The sequence below is a fragment of the Lissotriton vulgaris genome, chromosome 3_1 (genome assembly GCF_964263255.1).
Source record: "Lissotriton vulgaris chromosome 3_1, aLisVul1.2, whole genome shotgun sequence".
NCBI classification, from domain to species: domain Eukaryota; kingdom Metazoa; phylum Chordata; class Amphibia; order Caudata; family Salamandridae; genus Lissotriton; species Lissotriton vulgaris.
Genome location: NC_141689.1, coordinates 2050085844 through 2050103921, shown reverse-complemented (window position 1 = coordinate 2050103921; position 18078 = coordinate 2050085844). Strand labels below are relative to the sequence as shown.

General features: G+C 46.7%; 1 protein-coding gene across 1 annotated transcript in view; it reads left to right on the top strand.

The window, feature by feature from the left end:
* The window catches only part of LOC147728786 (uncharacterized), a 408842-nt gene that overhangs the window by 169066 nt on the left and 221698 nt on the right, over nt 1–18078 (top strand). The window contains exon 2 of the mRNA XM_086962560.1: nt 4362–4760. Coding sequence (XP_086818686.1) covers nt 4362–4760 — 399 coding nt within the window. The remainder of the gene's footprint in view (nt 1–4361; nt 4761–18078) is intronic.

Sequence of the window (18078 nt, the reverse complement as noted above, 5' to 3'; positions counted from 1 at the left end):
TCAAATGGTAGAAATAGTTCAGCTCAAAGCAAATTACAGATGCAGCAATTTTCACTCAAAGTACCTTGGATGCGTCGCACACACAAACAAAAAGGGTTGCAGGGAAGGTGATGCGTTGGACCCTTAGACTCAGGGAAGGTGAGGCTTCGGTTCCTTGCTCCGGGGGAGGTGATGCATCAGTTCCTTACTGCTGAGCAGGGGAGGTAAAGCATGAGGTGAGGAGGTGATGCAGTGGTTTCTTACTATGTGGGGAGGTGATGCATCGGTTTCTTACTGCATCACCAAATGATGCAACAGACCTGGTGCCTCAATGTGATGTGATGATCTGGGACGATGTGTGGGTTCGATGCAGCCGCAAAGCATGGCTTGCGTCGGAATCGGTAACTGTGATCTTGGACTTCAGAGATCGGTGCACTTGATGCGGTGTGCAGTGATTTCTCGAGCCAAGGGGAAGCACTGTGACAATTTCTTCAGTGATGCATTGGAGAGAGGTGCGGATGAGTTGCGCTTCTTGAAGTTATGTTACTTCTCGAGCTCTCAGCGGCAAAACAGCCTCCAGAGGTCCAAAACAACAGCAGACACCTCTTAGCAGGTCAGAACTCCCAGCAAGGAAGTTCAGTGGCGCTGGTGGTGAAGTTGTTGTGTTCCTGAGACTTCAGAACAGGAGGCAAGCTCAATTTCAAGACTTTGGAGATCTTCCAGGGGACACAGCAAACAGTCCTTTTCCCCGTTTCTTGGCAGAAAGTAGGCACTGCAGGCCAACTCTAGACAGCAAACAGCACAGGGGCAGTATTCCTCCTCAGTTTCTCCAGCTCTTTTCTTTGTCAAAGTTTCCTCTTGATTCCCAGAAGTGATATAAAAGTCAGGGGTCTGGACCTCTCTTTTTATACAGTAAATCTCATTGTTCTCTATTGCAGAGAAGCTCTTTACCCAGCCTAAACTAGTTTTGTCCTCTCTCTGTTGCAGCTTCCTGGCAGGAGGTGGAGACACCATTATGGAAGGCAGGCCAGGCCCCATCAGGTGAAAGAAAATCTCTTCCCCCTACTCTAAATGCAGCCCAGATCTATTCAACCCAGCCCTGACTCATCCAGACTCTCTGGAGCCACAGTACATCCCCAGCCCCTGTCCACTCCAAAGCCAGACAGCCAATACACATCCTACCAGAGGCACACTGGATAGCTAGGCAAGAAAATATTACTTTCTAAAAGTGGTAATTTCAAACACAGGATGTAAAAATCACCCTGACGGAAAGATGCATTTTAACATTCTGAGTTCAGACATACTAAACTTTATTTTCCTACTTTTTTCCCAGGGGTAGTTATGTTTATAATATAATAGCCCTGCAATAATTAAAAATGAAAAAATGAATGAGCAGTCTTTCACTATCAGTACTTGCCACACACACCAGGGCATGTCCTACCTTTCACGTACAGTGAACCCTGCCCACAGGGGTAACTTGGGCCTACCTTAGGGGTGACTCGCTTGTAAGAAAAGGAAAGGTGAAGGCCTGGCAAATGGGTGCATTTGCCAAGTCGATATGGCAGTGCTAAACTGTGCACAGGCACCGTGGTGGCAAGTCTGAGTTACCTTTACAGGCTGCTTGTCTGGGTGGCACCAGCAGTGCTGCAGACCCACAAGCAGTATTTGATTTACAGGCCCTTGTCACACACAGTGCACTGTACTAGGGACTTACCAGTTAATTAAATAATCCAATCATAGAAACACCAATCCATAACAGCAATTTACAAAGTGAGCACTTGCACTTTGGCACTGAACAGCATTGGCAAAGTGCCCAAAGCAACTCGACCAGCAAAACGAAGTCCAACACACAGCAAAAACACAGGAGGCGAAGGCAAAAATATAGGGGAAACCCACGCCAATGATGCCAGGCTTAACAGCTGTTACTTACATTGTACTGCTTTTGAGCACAGGTCACTTTATATTTTATATACCTTGGCAGGATCTAACCATCGTGAGGGCTGTGACGTAATTTGTAATAAAGAAATTGTAATGTATGTTTGTGTCGTTTAATTTTATTTCTTCGTTTATATGACATAGTTTTTAATGTCTATTTTTGGATGTACACTTTAATGGTTGTAATAACTGAATAAAGTTTGCATTATTATTATTTAAAAAACTTTCGCCTTGGCGATATTTTGGCATCTGTGTACCTCCTTTACACATGTTCACAGAATCTCAATTGCAAATGGAATAGGTGGTCTTTGCTTTTTGTGCTTTGCACTGAGGCCAGGGAATTTGATGACTATGTATTCCAAACCCCTTTTTGACTTACTGATAGGCACTGTAAGAAACTTGCCCTGCCTTCAGCCTCAACTCCAGAGTTCTTAATCGTGGTTCACTATAAACACCTTGAGACGACTCAGTTCAAAGGGTGGATTATACAAGAGCAATATGTTGCACAAGGAAAACACGACAGGCTGGAAATAGCTAACACTCTTAAGGAATGCACGTTTAAGTAAAAGTTCTGTCTAGAGAGGCAGAATAGTACAGGAACCCTATATTCTGCATTGACAAGTTGCAAGGGCACTAGCATTCCCAGCCTGGGGTTATGTGGCTGGAGGTAGTGAGGTTTGGTCACATTCTGAGCCTGTTGGCAAATATAGTTCCCTCTGTCCACAGCCATAAAACCTGATTGCACCCATCCCAGTCAGAGGTGCCAAATGTAAACCATCAGACCGAAAAAATGGATGAATCACAACAAGGTGCATATTCGAACGTGTATTCACATGCATACCATTTGTCTCGAGCAGAATTATCACTAGAACTGTCTTCATTTCATGCAATTTCAAGGTGCAGTATTATTTTCTAAGTTTAGAATTCATGTATTTACTTTTAATGCAATGTTGCTCAGTATTTTATGATTGGCCTCACAGTACTGGGAAAATACAGCAAACAAAGGTTGATTAAAATCCTTTGCATTTAATGATTTGTGGATGGGACAACCAATGGCTGGGCAGACGTAGGTAGTCCATTGTTTTTAACGCAAATTTGAATCTGCCACTATGATGCATACTGCTTTGGTGATATAGTTGAGGATAGATGAGCCAACCCTTAGTGATGTGACCTGCTTGCAATTTGTTTTATTTTCCCCAGAGTTGCACCCAATAAGGAGATAGTCTTCAGAAAAGAAGAAAACAATATCCTCAGAGGGCTAGGAGTATTCGGTCAGAAAAAAGACCAGAAGACATTGAGTAGGATGGACCGTCCTGTATATATGCTGGCCTACAGACGCTATTTACATGAGCACTTACTGGGAATCACATAGTATTGACTTCAAAGGTCTTTTGGAATGTACCTGCTACATTAGAAGGCTGACATTATGCATAGTTTATAAAATTGTTCTTTACTTCACTACGTCTTGTGAAGGTAGCAATGTTCTGGCTCCATCCGGAGTATTATTACATGTCCTCAGTAAAAGTTGTGTATAATACAAACAGAGAAAAAGAAGCTGAAAAGGGCCCACTTCTGCCTCTCAAAATACTACCAAATACAAAAGATGGTGTGGTGTCCTTCTATCCCAATGCCTAAGGGAATTACAGCGGCCTGAATCTCCTCTTTTAAATTTTCCGGCTAGATCCCTCCATGTCCCCTACTCAAAGTGGCAATTCCAATAATTGGACGAGGTGGGCATGCTTCATCGTAGGCCACCTAGTCCCACCCTGATAAGATAGTACTACCAGGACGGACTCCATCTCGGGTTGAGCTATCCTGAGCGAGTTCTTAGGTATTCATTCTTTTTTCTGGATAGCTTTGGTCCAGTTACTATCTTAAAGTACCTCAAGAGCTCTCAGCGCTGGGCCAGGAACATAGGATCCATATCCGTACCCCGAAATTACCTTGCAGTATTTGTAATCGTACCCAAGACACCATGGCAATAAAGGATTCTTTTGTGGCAGCTCCCTAGGCTGAGTCCGTCCTGGTAGTACTCTCATACCAGGGTGTGATGAGGTGGCCTTTGATGAAGCATGTCCCATTATGTGAGTGAGCCCGTCTCGTCCAAATCTTGGAATTGCCACTCAGTGAAGGTCAACAACATGTCTTGCTCACTAATTTTTTTAATCAAATCTCAGTACTTTAAAACCTATTTTTCAGTTTTTTTGTGACATGCTTTAATTTAAAAAAAAACCAGATGGAAACTCCAAGAGAGCGTAGCTATCTTTCCACTAATGCCGGTGGTTTTAACACCCTTTGCATGTTATTGTTTTGTGTGCAAGAAGGGGGAGTATTCTCACAAACTAGTTCTGTGCCATAGCTGTATGCTTTGAGAAAAAGTTTTTTACGAAGTCGATAACACTGGTATCTGTCACCTTGCAAGTTATTTTCCAATCCTCTTTCCGCAGGGCCTGTTGCTGCTGACAAAGATTTCTGCGTGGAACAGCCTGAATCCCTCCCTGTGCGGGTTGGGGAGTCGGTCACCATCCCCTGTACGTATTCCTACCCCAGGAATTTGGCTCCTGTACACGTGACCAATGTGTCCTGGAGATTCACCACAGGGGATCGCTGCGGGCAGTCTCCATTCATCTATAACACGAATCTCACCACGTACATCGACCCGCAATACAAAGGCCGTCTTACTCTAGTAGGAAATGTTCTTGACATGCGATCTGGAGCCATCAAAATAAACAATCTCACGACCTCGGATACTAACGGGAGATATTGCTGCCGAATAACCATACTATATGGAAATGCTGAAACGCAAATGTGGCAGAACAGGCACGCGACACAACTGGTGCTTGCAGGTACGTACAAAGATGCACACCCGGAAAGATGTTCCTGTCATGAAGACATGAGAGTATGTCACAAATATGTTGTTTATTGCATTGGGCGTATGACATAACGAACAGCACTGAAAGAGCTCATTTGTGGCATGACAGCGTTTGGTTGACTGGTCTTAAATAGTTAGAATGCTGCTTTTTTTTGTTTGCAATTTTGTATAGCGCGGACATGGCCCGAAGGCATCGGAGCGCTTTACAACTGTAGCAGGATACACGTGTACAGTAAGGCAATATTAGGAACAAAGGGGGAAACACATCAGATGCAATACAAAGGATCTATGTCAAATGTTTCTATAAAGGGGTCATCTGGTCAAAACCTTCTCCATTTGTGCTAATACCACAGCGTTTGCACAGAAATATCTTTATTGAAGCAACCTACGATGGAACAATCTCTGGCTCTTTCCTTTTGTTTTAAAGCCTCATTTTACTGCATATCCATTTCAATGTAGTGTTCCTGGCAGGCGTTTCACTATGTATTCTGCTAATTAACACGGCCAGGGAACGTCCAAGATGCACCTGAAATCACTGGGGAAAAAACACCCAGAGGCAGACCACAAACTGATTCATCTTAAAATGACTCGGTTTAATGCTTCGTTTTGACCGTTATGAAATAAAGCCTTAAAAAGACATGACTCAGCACGTTTATTAATGAATTGCCTTGTGAAAATGTGGAGAGTCCCTGAGTGGAATTCGCTAGGAATATGGAATTGGTATGTTCCTCTCCAAGAACAGGGGCATCACCTTTCCTAGACTGAGCTTGGATAACTTTTGGTAGTTTATCCAGTGTCAGCTCACAACATAGTCTTACATGCAGCACAATCCAACACAATTGTCTGTTTAAACAATCTACAACCTTTACAGGCCACAAAAGCCAATAAGCCACTGCTTCGCTGTCCTGAATACTTCTGAAAAAGAGACATGAAAACGAAGGTCTCTGCATTTATTCCCGCTCTCCTGCACCCTGGAAAGATGCGGCAAAAGAAAAACAAGCATTGGCATAGCCGATAGGTCTCGCCTTTGGGACCTTATAAGTGTTTAGCCATGCAACGGTTGGTGTTGTTGCACCAAGGATATTGTGCTGCATAACTAAATACTTATAAGGTCCCAAAAGCGAGACCTATTGGCTATGCCAATGCTTGTTTATTTAGCAAATGTATATGAGCATTTAGCTTTAAAATGCACTATTTAATCTCATTAAACATTGCACCTCACCCTTTTCAAAGATCTTCAGCCGCCACTGCACTAGGGCACCTGCAAGGAGAGCAATGTTGTTTGGGTAATTGGAGAAAGAGAAGGAACACCTTTCAAGTCCCATACAGCATATAGCAATGTGTCAAATGAATCACAGAATCAAGTATGCTCTGGATTTTCCAATCAAATGCGTCTGCCTTCTGGGGCGCTTGTCTTTTCCAGCAAATTGTGGAAACCAGGGGGTGTGACTAACATTTCTGCCTACAACTGTTGTTAGACAATAGAGAAAGTGAGAGTGGAGAAAATCATTTGCACAACCAATCACTTAACCTTCACAATTGTCCAAAGAAGCACCTACATATTATGAAATGCTAGTACTGACCAAATATTTCTACTATAAAAGCTACAAAGTCTGTCTTGTGTTAACAAATATCCATCTTTATGTCTTCAATAATATGGTACAGAATGCAAGGAATGCACTGCTGAAGTTCAATGGCTGCAACTTCTAAATGGATTGAGCATTTCTAGTTAATTTGCCAAAATACTAAGCTCAGATGATGCGCTTTCTTGTATCCATTTACACATAGAAAATGAATATGTCCTCCAACAAACTTCTGTCCGAAAACGACATCCGAATTTTGAGTCATTCCTTTTTTTTAATACAGGAAACAACGTCATTCAATTTAGAGCGATTCCAATCTGGAGCCTTCAATCCTCAATAAAGGCAGCTTGAAAACCAGGGATCAAAGTTTATATGTGGAAGACTGGGAGTTACATAGGATTGTTTAAGATTATGATTACAGCCAGCAAAATCATACACTGCAAACAGATTGTTTGCATACGTTTTGCAATAAAATTACGTAAAACATATGGTCCTTCATAGACTGTCAAGGGGAGCCTTCCCTATAGATTAGAGGAAATCCCAGCCTATATTCAATTTATAGAATTATTTGCAACCCACTCCTGCAGGTACATTTCTTGGCAAGCTGTGTGTCAATGGTGGATAAATGCCTTACCTAGGAACTGTCTCTGTTCAAATAAAAGGTAAATGATTATTACTTCCTCTCTGAGCCTAACAAGCAAAGAGCTACAAAGCCAAGAAGTCTAACTTTTACCATGTACATGGAGAACTTTATTTCAATGGTTAAGGGAGAAGGGAGCAACATATATCGGCTTATGCATGTTGACATTGTTATAACTGAAGCACTGGGTTAATTATTAAGTATGTTTTAATTGTAACCTGTAATGCGATACCTGTGAAAATGTATAGACATACATATAAACTGAGTAAAAATAAAACATAAATATGTACGAATACGTAAGAAGGATATTCAGGAATTGTTGTGTTGTACATTAAAAGCTGTTTGCTTAATTATGCTAATGCTCAATTCACACACATACAAGGAATCTGGTACTGTTACTGAACATTGTGCACCAGTTCTGAGAGCATGAAAAAACAGGCTTGTGGCATGGCCTATCGTCATGGGCATGTGGACGCAATTCTCTCAGGCTCCGCTCTCCACTGCACTTATCTGTCACATGCAGGCATGTAGGAGACCCAAAATGTGTCAAAACCGAGAAGGCTAGTGGCGGGGACATTGAGGGCGGCTCCGACGACTGGGATTACCCGTCCGAATTAAGAGCGGCCTCAACAAAGAGGAGACTTGGACGATATCTGTGACTCGTCAATGATCGCAGCGGTCGAGGTGCTGGGGGGGAGACTGAAGCTGCCCATGGAGGCTGGAGAGCACTGCATATGCAACTGCCTGACCCCAACATGGCATGGCACCAACCATGAGACTGATCTACGGGTTCCTGAGGAGGTGAGGCACAGGAGTCCAGACCTTTCTAGGCTTGCGCTGTGACGTTTGCAGCTCAGTCTTTTCCAGACTCCACCCCTCAGTAATAGTAAGAGGCCACAAACCCTCCAGGCTTCATTTAATCATCGGATTTCTCACTTGGGGGAAAATATCCTGGTTTCCACTGAGTTTGACCCGATGGAAGTTGTCTCAAGATGGAATGGCAGGGGTGCCAACAGGGGTCCTTCCACCCTTGATTGGGGTAAATTTCGTCCAGAGATGAAAATGTCTTGACCCTTAATCCTTACCCCAGTACCTTCAAAAAGGTCTTGGTGGATCTTAGGAGCTTTGAGACCCCCAGCCCAACCTTCTGTTCACTTCACCGAAAGTGGTTTAATTAAAACAACGAAGCAGACTCCCTGGCCTTCTCTCCTCCATCGATGGAGGGTCAGTGACAAGGGCAGCATCTTCCTCCACGGGTAACAGCTGGACCTGAGCCCCGGTTCATGTATTGGATTGGATGCTGCTACTCAGCAGAAGCCTCCTGACATCATGAGAGGATTCAGGCACAACGCTTGGCTTCAACATCAAACGACTCAAAGCCAGGGGTCGAAGTGGGGGAAAAAAAGTAGGGGAACTGTGGGCGGAGATTCTGAGGGCGGGGATAACCCAAGGATTTGATCAGTGGGCGGAGTAAGAGGTGTGGCCAGAATGTGCCAAACATCCCAATTATTAGTATTTGTTTGGCATTTCACCGACCAGTTACAGCTTATTGTGTTATTTAATTCAACTAATGGATACACTTGATTATTTAAGGTTTAATAGGAGTTATTCACATTTAAATACAAAGTGGGATATATTTCCAATCACACAATGTCCCAAATAAGCTTAAAAGTGGTATCACAAGCCATTTGTCTCCAAGCCATGCAGTTTCTCTCATTAGCACTTCTCCCTTCTTCCACAAGAGCAGTTCAAACAAGAATGGCAAAATTTCCTAATTGCAAATGTTTTCTATATAATTATGGCTCTGCCATATTTGCCACATAATACATTATCCACTGCATAATCTTACAGTTTTAACTAATCATTTTTGTAGCTCAAACGGATAAAAAGTTACTAAAAAGTGTGACTTGAGTTGCGGCAAAGTGGATGGCCCTTTGCAAAGGTTGACTGATCACCTTTCTCACTGCTGCATTTGTATGTCATACTGATTCCAATGAGGCAGAATCTTTGCAGGCTTAACATGTGTAAAAATGTCTAAATAATAAAGTATAACAAAATATATTGCACTACGCTGCAGCCTTTTTTTTGTTGCATAATTTATTCAACACTGCGGCATCATTTCGTCCCCCATTGCCCCATAATTCCAGTGGCTCCAGAGCAGGTAGCACATGTTAAAAGTGCTTGTGCATGAAGAATAGAGACTGTAAAGTTTGCAAACTTAGTTTGGTGTGCGTGCAAATCCTGCATTGCCGATCCTTGGTGAGTTGCAGCTACTACTGCTGAAACAAGGCCAATGGAGGCACCAATGGCTGAGGCGGACTGGCCTCAATGGCAGGTCCGGCTTTAGTGCTGGTGGCGCCCTATGCAACAATGTTTGGTGGTGCCCCAAATGATCACCTATGCCTCGGACTCCCTCACTGCCACCCTTTAACAGTCCCCCTCAAGTCTTCATAACCACACTCTTTCTCAGATGCATTTAATTTGATTTACAGTGCCACTCATACCAGTGTATGGTGTCAGAGCACTTTACATCACGCACACTACACAGAGACAATCATTTATATGTGTGTAAACCACTGTATAGGAAATGTTACATAAGACCAAGGACTACAAGGTGTAGAAGCCACATGACAACCATACTAGTAGGCAGTATAGTTTAATAGCTCACGGTTCTATGTTAGGATTTTAACTTATAAACTGCAAGTAACAAAAGGATCTCTCTGACAAAAGCAGTAACCTTCTAACCTAGTTAACATTATGAGCACTTTGTGATCTGCATGGTACATGCTCTTTAAAACAGGCACATTAACCCTCTGTGCTACCTTTCCAGGAATCAGCCCTTCCACTAGACAAAACCCCGATCTCTCTCTAGGAAGAACATTATTCACAGAAGTTATCATGACATTTTTATAGTTGCTGAAAATTGCTGGAGGCCAGGAAGGAGGCAGAATTGTTTTATAAACCATAATAAACTTGCAAACACTACGCACCTACCCGAAATAGGTACCCAGTGCGGTCACACCTTTCGCACCGCCCTAACCTGCTCAAGGTTCATGTGATGGCCACTAGATGGCAGTGTTGCTGCACTTTTTGTCTCAGCTCACTGGCAGCTTTCTGCATGCTGCGGTCTTCGTGTTGAACCTGGCCTTTACTCCACCTGGCTCACTTTCGCTGTTTTGCCGCCCTCACTAGTCGCAGGAAGCTGGGTCGGATGCTGTTGGCTTTTTAGGCCACGATCATCACCCGGCCTCCCTGAGTCCAACGCTTCCCTGTGCTGCAGTGGCGTAACTTTATTTGCCCAGAAGTGCTCACCCGGTCTTTGCAAGGGGGGCTTGGGGGGGGGGGCAGCTGACCGGAGGGAGGTCCCCCCCCCGGGCTGTTTGGGAGGGGCATGTGGGGGGGGGGTTTAGAGAGCAGGCTCACTTTGGGCTTCTTTTGGGCTGGTTTTGGGCTCTCCTATTTTCTAGTGAGGGAGCCCAACTATAAATTCTGTTGGCTCCTCCTCCTGGCCACCATTTTAGGCTAGGTGACCTGGTGGCCGGGAGCTCAATTAGCTTAATAAAATTTTTTCCTTTGTGAGTGTAGGTTTAGTGTTCTTTTGCGATATGTTGGGTGAAGACTATCGTGTGCTAGAGGCAATTCGCCTTTTGAGCGAGGCGGGACGCCTGGATCTTGTTTTGGGGGATGCCGCTGGGCCGCCGCGTCCTCAGCGGCAGGCCTCAGCTCGTGTTGCCGCGGTGGTTGCGGCTTGTCTGTCCCCGAAGAGGTCTCGCCGCGAGGCGGTAAGTGATAGGGGCCGCCCGCGCTCTAGGAGAGTGGTCCCTGGCACTGTGGTACCGTTGCCAGCAGGAGCGGTTTTATCTAGTCAGGCGGGGGTGGGGGAGGGAGGGGCATCTGCTTCTCTTGTCCCCGTGGTGCCACCGGTGCGTTCCCTTTCGGTTCCCGCTGCGAGGGGTAAGCGGGCCGGTAAGCGGGGAGGTAGGAAGCGCTCTGCCTCTGCCTCATTTCTCCCAACCGTTGAGCAGGCGGGAAACGCGCCGGCGGTTGGAGCGCATGCGCAGGTTGATCTTTTGGCGCCTCACGCGCATGAGGCCTTGATGTTACCGGCTACAGGGCCGGTTGGGCAATTTGCTGACCAGTCGACATTGGGGACACACGGTGTTGGTCAGGAGGTCGAATTTTTGCCTTCACGTGATGGGGTTGAGGGAGTCCGTTTTTCTACGCCAGCTCGTGTTTCTAGTGTGCCTCTGTTTGGGGGCGGTAGCATTCATGATACGGTGGCAGTTTCTGAGGGCGACTTGGCACCCGTTAGCCCCCTGTTGTTTTCCCCTCCTGTGTCAACTCGTGGTGAGGTTTTTTCTGTTCTCAGTGGTTCTGTGGGGGAGGGGGAGTGGGCGCAGGTTGAAAGGAGGGCGAGGGATGTTTCACATGGATTGGAGGCTGCTATTGGCGTGTTGGGGGCTGCTGCGTATAATCCTGGGTCAAGTGAGACAGGGCTTGGGCCTGTTCTTGGAGGTGATGTTTTTGGGTCTTTGCAGGGGAGTGGCAGTAAACAGGTAGGTGCCAGGTCTTGGGAGGGTCTGGATGTTTTTCCTTCCTGGGCAGAAGGAATTCGGGATGCGGGCGGAGTTCCACCTACTCAAGGTACTGACATGTTGAGTGGCTTTGGAGGCACTTTGAAGTTTCCGGGCCTGCCTGTGGGGGGTAGGCCTTCTGGGAGGGTTGAGAGGTCCATGTCGGATACGTAGCAGGGGGGGCATAGCGGGCAGGTTTTGGGTCCCGCGTCGAAGTTAGTTCAGGAACTGTTGGATTGGAGTAGCGATGGTGACGACGTGGAGCCGTCTCCTCCTCAGCAAGTTTTGTCCGGTCGGCCTAAGGGGTCTGTTTCTGGGCAGGCTGGTCGCGCGCAATTCCAGGAGTCTGGGTCTTGTGTAGCTAGTGGTATTGATATGTTTGCAAGTTTTCGTAATAAGGGCCCCGGCACATCAGTCCAGCCTTTTTCTTCACAGGTTGGGGAGAATCGTGGACCGGCAGACTTGGTAGGGCGGAGTGCGGCCCAGTGGCACTGAGGAGAAGGGAGGGTGGAGCCTGGCGCGGCATACCCCGTACCGGCGAGGGATCCTGGCGCGGTCAACATAAGCAGGTCTGGAGCGACTTCGTTGGCCCCAACGTCTTTGGCTCAGGATTTCGGCACGGTCAGCAGAAGCAGGTCAGGTGCGACCTCGCTGGCCGCAACTTCTTTTTCCCAGGATTTCAGCGGGGTCGGCAGAAGCAGACCCGGCGCGTCCTTGCTGGCCCCAACGTCTTTATGTCACTCTAAAAGAGATTTGTCATTGGACAAGGTGTCCAAAAGTGGTCAACGTTTGGGGGAGTACAGACGGGTTCAGTCGGCTCCCCGCCTCGTGTTTCAGACAGGGCGGGTAAGGCCCATGTTGGTTTTCAAAATACGTCAGTGGTGGTTGCCCCTCTTAGAGTGGAGGAATCTATGGTGTTGGATTATGGTGAGGACAGCCCTGAGGAGGGCGAGTTACGTGCTGAGGGCACGAGGGGGGGGGCATTTTCACGTTTCTGATACTGTTTTACAGGCGCCAGTGGTGGTGCGTCCGAAAACTGCAGTTTCCAGACCTACTCGAGAGAGCGGCCCCTCGGTGAGGGTTCCTCGGACGGTCGACGATGTGGAGCATCTGGCCTGGAGAGTGCGGCCGGCTCAAGTCCGTTTACTAAAACCAGGTGAGTGTTCTGTGCCACGGGCCAAACCTACTATGGTGTCTGTGGGGGCAGGTGGTGAACCGGTTTCTGAAGGTCTGGACCTTAAGCTACACAAGGGTCGTTATGTCAAAGATCAAGGGGTGGGTACGAGTGATGGGGGTCTGGGTTCCAAGGTGGATTCTGGCCCTGGTACTGAGCCCATGGAGGTAGGTAAAGATCCCCCGCATAGTAAGGAGCTTAAGATAAAGAAATTACCTTACATGGGCGTTACGAAACCTTTGGGCGCTCATTTAATGTTAGCAACTAAAGAAAGGATTTCGAAGGGGGAGTACGTTGAGCTACTGAAGCTCTTACATAGGGAAGTTCGCTCCAAGGAGGGGTCTAAGGAAGAGGAATACGAGCTGGCTAAGCGCCCAAAGGTTCCTTTGACGATAGAAAACTGGACAGCGGCATTTCTGATCTATGCTAGCGTGTACTGTGAAAAATTCCCTGAGCGCTGTGTTGCCATTTTTAAGTATATGGATGTGATCAGAAAGGCGCAGATTACTGGCAGTGGTTATGCCTGGTCACAGTATGATGAGGAATTCCGAGCACGGATGGCTTGGGATCCTGAGGCGAAATGGGGGGAGTTGGACAATGACTTGTGGCAACACACTATGGGTGCATCGGCTGGTGGTAAGACGATTTTTACAGCTAGCGGCTATCCGTTACTTTACCGGCCCTTTCAGGGGAAGCCCACCCGGGGAAGGGTGGGTGCAGCAGCGGCAGTGCAACCTGCCAATGGGACCTGTTGGGATTTTAACAGAGGTCACTGCCCCAGGGAATATTGTAAGTTCAGGCACGAATGTTCCCAATGTGGAAGAACGCATCCATTGGCCAGGTGTTGGGGGCCTCGCGTTACAGGGGGTCGACAATGGTCACAGCAGCTTGCCAATGCCCCTGGTCCTGCACAGCAGCCTCAGCCTAACAGGGGGGGGAAAAGCACTCCAGGAGCTGGGCCCAAAGGCTCGTACTCCGGTTAAAATCTTTCAGCTAGCAGTGGCTCTGAGGGGTTTTGGGAATGCCGAGGCTGGTAAGTTACTGCTGGATGGTTTTCAGGAAGGTTTTCAGCTTGGTTATACAGGCCCGCGGTTGCGGCGGTGGTCTAAAAATCTATTGTCAGCCGATGAACATCCTGCTGTAGTGCAAGACAAATTGGATAAAGAAGTGCGTGAGGGAAGGATGGCAGGTCCTTTTGATGATTGGCCCTTGGAGAATCTCATTGTTTCCCCCATTGGTGTAGTCCCTAAGAAGGAGTCTGGGCAATTTCGTCTAATTCAACACTTGTCATGACCGGAGGGCTCTTCGGTTAATGACTTCATTGACGAGGAAGCTGCTTCAGTATCGTATTCCTCTGTGGATGTGGCCATGGCCCTGGTTGTGTCTGCTGGCTCTGATGCGGAAATGGCTAAATGCGATATAAAATCTGCATTTCGTTTGCTAACAGTACATCCCCGGGATTGGGACCTTTTGGGGATTCAATTTCATGGGAAATGGTATGTAGATAAAGCTTTACCAATGGGTTGCTTCATCTCTTGCGCACTATTTGAGACTTTCAGCACTTTTCTCCAATGGTTTTTCACTAATTGTTCAGGTCACCAGTTAGTAACACATTACTTGGATGATTTCTTTTATGTGGGTGCTCCCAATTCCCCGGCATGTCAGAATGCTTTGCGGACATTTCAGACTTTGATGGATTTCTTAGGTGTGCCTTTGGCACCGGAAAAGACAATGGGCCCCTGCGCGACCATGTCTTTTTTGGGTATTGAGATAGATTCTCATGTTATGGAAGCACGTTTACCTGTGGAGAAAAAGGCTAAAATGTTGGAACTCTTACATTCCATGCTGGTCAAGTCAAAAGTAACAGTCAAAGAGATTCAGGTGCTGTTGGGCCATCTTAATTTTGCCTGCAGAGTGGTCAGGGCGGGTAGAACTTTCTGTAGGCGTCTGGGTAGGGCTCTATCAGGGCACTATTTACCTCACCATCACGTTCGCTTATCAGCAGGGGTTAAGGAGGATTTGCGGATGTGGGTAGCCTTTTTACATTCCTTCAATGGCATTCCTCTGTACAGGGAAGAAGATTGGGTTTGGGATGTCCAAATTTTTTCTGACGCTGCAGGAAGTGATAGTTTCGGTCTTTATTGGCAGGGCAGGTGGTGTGCGGAACAGTGGCCGGCTCAGTGGAGGAACGGAGGCAGGAGCATTGCATTTCTAGAGCTGTACCCGGTGGTTGTTGCTTTGACTCTGTGGGGTCATGAGCTGGCTCACAAAAAAGTCCTGTTTCGTATTGATAATAAGGCTGTGGTGGACATTATCAATAGACAGTCGGCTAGGGATGCCCAGATTTTGAAGCTCTTGAGGGTTTTTGTGTTGGGGTGCTTGAAGTACGACATCAGTTTTAAGGCCTTGCACATTCCTGGTGTGGACAATGACATTGCGGATGCTTTGTCTCGTTCACAGTGGGAGAGATTCCATGGGCTAGCCTCGGAGGCGGACAGGACGCCGACCCCCATGCCAGATCATCTTTGGACGGTAGGCGAAACAGGGTCTTACAGTTGGTGGTAGGTTCCCTGGCAGTTTCTACTAGGACAGCATATGAATTAGCCTGGAAGGAGTTTTTGGAGTCTGGAGCTTGCTGGCGCGTGCCCGGTTGGAGACGTTCTGAGGATGTGGTGCAGTTTATTCTTCACTTGATGGACAAAGGTCTGACCCGTGTTACAATTGCAGGAAAATTGGCTGGTATTGCGTTCATGGGCAAGTTATTTTGGGGCTATTCTCCTTCGGCAGGGGAGGTTGGTAAGCGCATGATGGAGGGTTGGTCCAGGGAGCAAGGAAGGGAGCGGATGGTCCGGCAACCTTTGTCATGGCAGACTTTGGCCCGAGTTTTGCAAGTATTGCCCTCTGTTTGTTTAGATGAGTTTGAGGTTTGTCTTTTTTCGACTCTCATGGTGTGGATGTTTTTCGGTGCTTTTAGGGTGTCGGAATTGTTAGGATCTAAAGTTACTTTTGGGGTGGGGTGGGGGGATGTTCAATTTTCTGAGACAGGATTGCATATTTGGCTGGCTCGCGCGAAAACTGATCAGAGAAGCAAGGGGAATGGTATTTGGCTGGAGGCGTCTTCTCCTCCGGAGACGTGCCCTTTGCGGTGGGCTAGGCGTTTGAAGGCTTGTTCGGTGCGGCTGCTGAGTTTTCTGTTTTTCAACATTTGGATGGTTCCAGGGTGACTGAATACCAGCTGCGCATGGTGCTGCGTAAAGCTCTGCGTTTTCTTGGTTTGGATGAAAGTCGCTATAGTACTCATTCTTTCAGGATTGGGGCTGCAACGGAGGCTTATAATAGGAGTTGGTCGCAGCAGGATATTATGTCTTTAGGGCGCTGGTCTTCCGACTGGTTTCGGAGCTATGTGCGGAATGATCCTGGTGCTGCGCTTGCGACTGATGTCTCTCCTTAAAATTTGATGCTGCTTTTCTTTTTTCAGGTTCGGTGGCCGGCCCCCGTTCAGCTGTTATGACGATCTGGATTGTGGGGCATTCCTTCATAAGGCGTGCGGAAGATCAAGCTCAGAAGAGTTATTTTGGTCCTAAGCTTGGTTTTAATGACCGTTTGTTTAATGTTGTGTGGAAGGGTAAAGGGGGTATGATTTGGAGGGAACTTATTCCTGCTTTGAATTCATGGTTGGTAGGAGGTATTTGTCCGGATGTTTTGCTTTTACACCTCGGTGAAAATGATCTTTGTGGGGTCAAAGGGATGGTCCTTCTACGGACTATGAAGAAGGATCTCTCCCTCATAAAACAACAGTGGTCAGGATGCCATGTTTTGTGGACTGAATTGGTCCCCCGTAGAACTTGGAGGGTTGCGATTAAGCCTAGGGCAGTGGATAAAGCGCGCAGGAAGTTAAATTTAGAGGTTTCTCGTTTTTGCAGGGACTTAGATTTTGGGCGGGTGTCCCATAAGGACATTCGCTATGATGCTTTGGAGTTTTTTCGCAGTGATGGAGTTCATTTGTCTCGAATTGGGATGGACTTGTATCTTTTGGAATTTAGGGAGGTACTTTCCAGGTGCTTGAAAATTCAGAATTTTCTTGGTTAGACCTTCGATGGTCACTTGTTTGGTTCTTGGGGGGCAGAAAGAGAGGGGTGTGATTATTCCCCCCCCCTCTTTTCTGGGTGGCGGAATTTGGTTTTTTTTTGCCAGCAGGAACATGAAGGTTGTTGGGTTTTGTTAAAATGGGGCTATGGCTGGAGAAGATGAAATAGATGTTTCGTGGGGTGGTTACACTGTTTTGGTTAACGTAAGTTCTTGGTGGGCAATTTGGGAATGTGATGTTATGCTTTTGGGTTAGGATGATGTTTAAATGATTATGCAGGTTTTGTATTGGTTTGTATTGTAATTATGTTGTACAGGGTGGGGGCGGGGATTGTGACGTATTAGGGGAGGGCCTGACGTTTGGGGTTTGTAGTTAATTATTTAATTAGTGAGGTTTAGTTTTGTAAGGCGTTGGCCAGGGTTGTATTGTTGTAAATATGCACCTGTTTCAATAAAGCGGCCTTTTTCACACTCTCAATTTGTCTGGTGGTCTGCTCACCCCTCCCTCCCAAGGGGGGATTGGGGGGGGCAGCCGACCGGAGGGAGGTCCCCCCCCCCGGGCTGTTTGGGAGGGGCATGTGGGGGGGGTTTAGAGAGCAGGCTCACTTTGGGCTTCTTTTGGGCTGGTTTTGGGCTCTCCTATTTTCTACTGAGGGAGCCCAACTATAAACTCTGTTGGCTCCTCCTCCCGGCCACCATTTTAGGCTAGGTGACCTGGTGGCCGGGAGCTCAATTAGCTTAATAAAAAATGTCCCCCCCCTCCCTCCCTTCTCTTTCGATCTCCTTTTTCTAGTCTTAATTTATTTATTTCCTCTTTGGGGTTTTATATTTATTTATATTATTTATTTTGGTCGTTGGTCGGAACAGGTGGATATGGGTTTTATGTTGTACATTGTCGCTTGGAACAGGTGCCGTGTGGAATTTGGTTTTTTTTTTGCCAGCAGGAACATGAAGGTTGTTGGGTTTTGTTAAAATGGGGCTATGGCTGGAGAAGTTGAAATAGATGTTTCGTGGAGTGGTTACACTGTTTTGTTTAACGCAAGTTCTTGGTGGGCAATTTGGGAATTTGATGTTATGCTTTTGGGTTGGGTCGATGGTTAAATGATTATGCAGGTTTTGTATTGGTTTGTATTGTAATTATGTTGTACAGGGTGGGGGCGGGGATTCTGACGTATTAGGGGTGAGACTGACGTTTGGGGTTTGCAGTTAATTATTTAATTAGTGAGGTTTAGTTT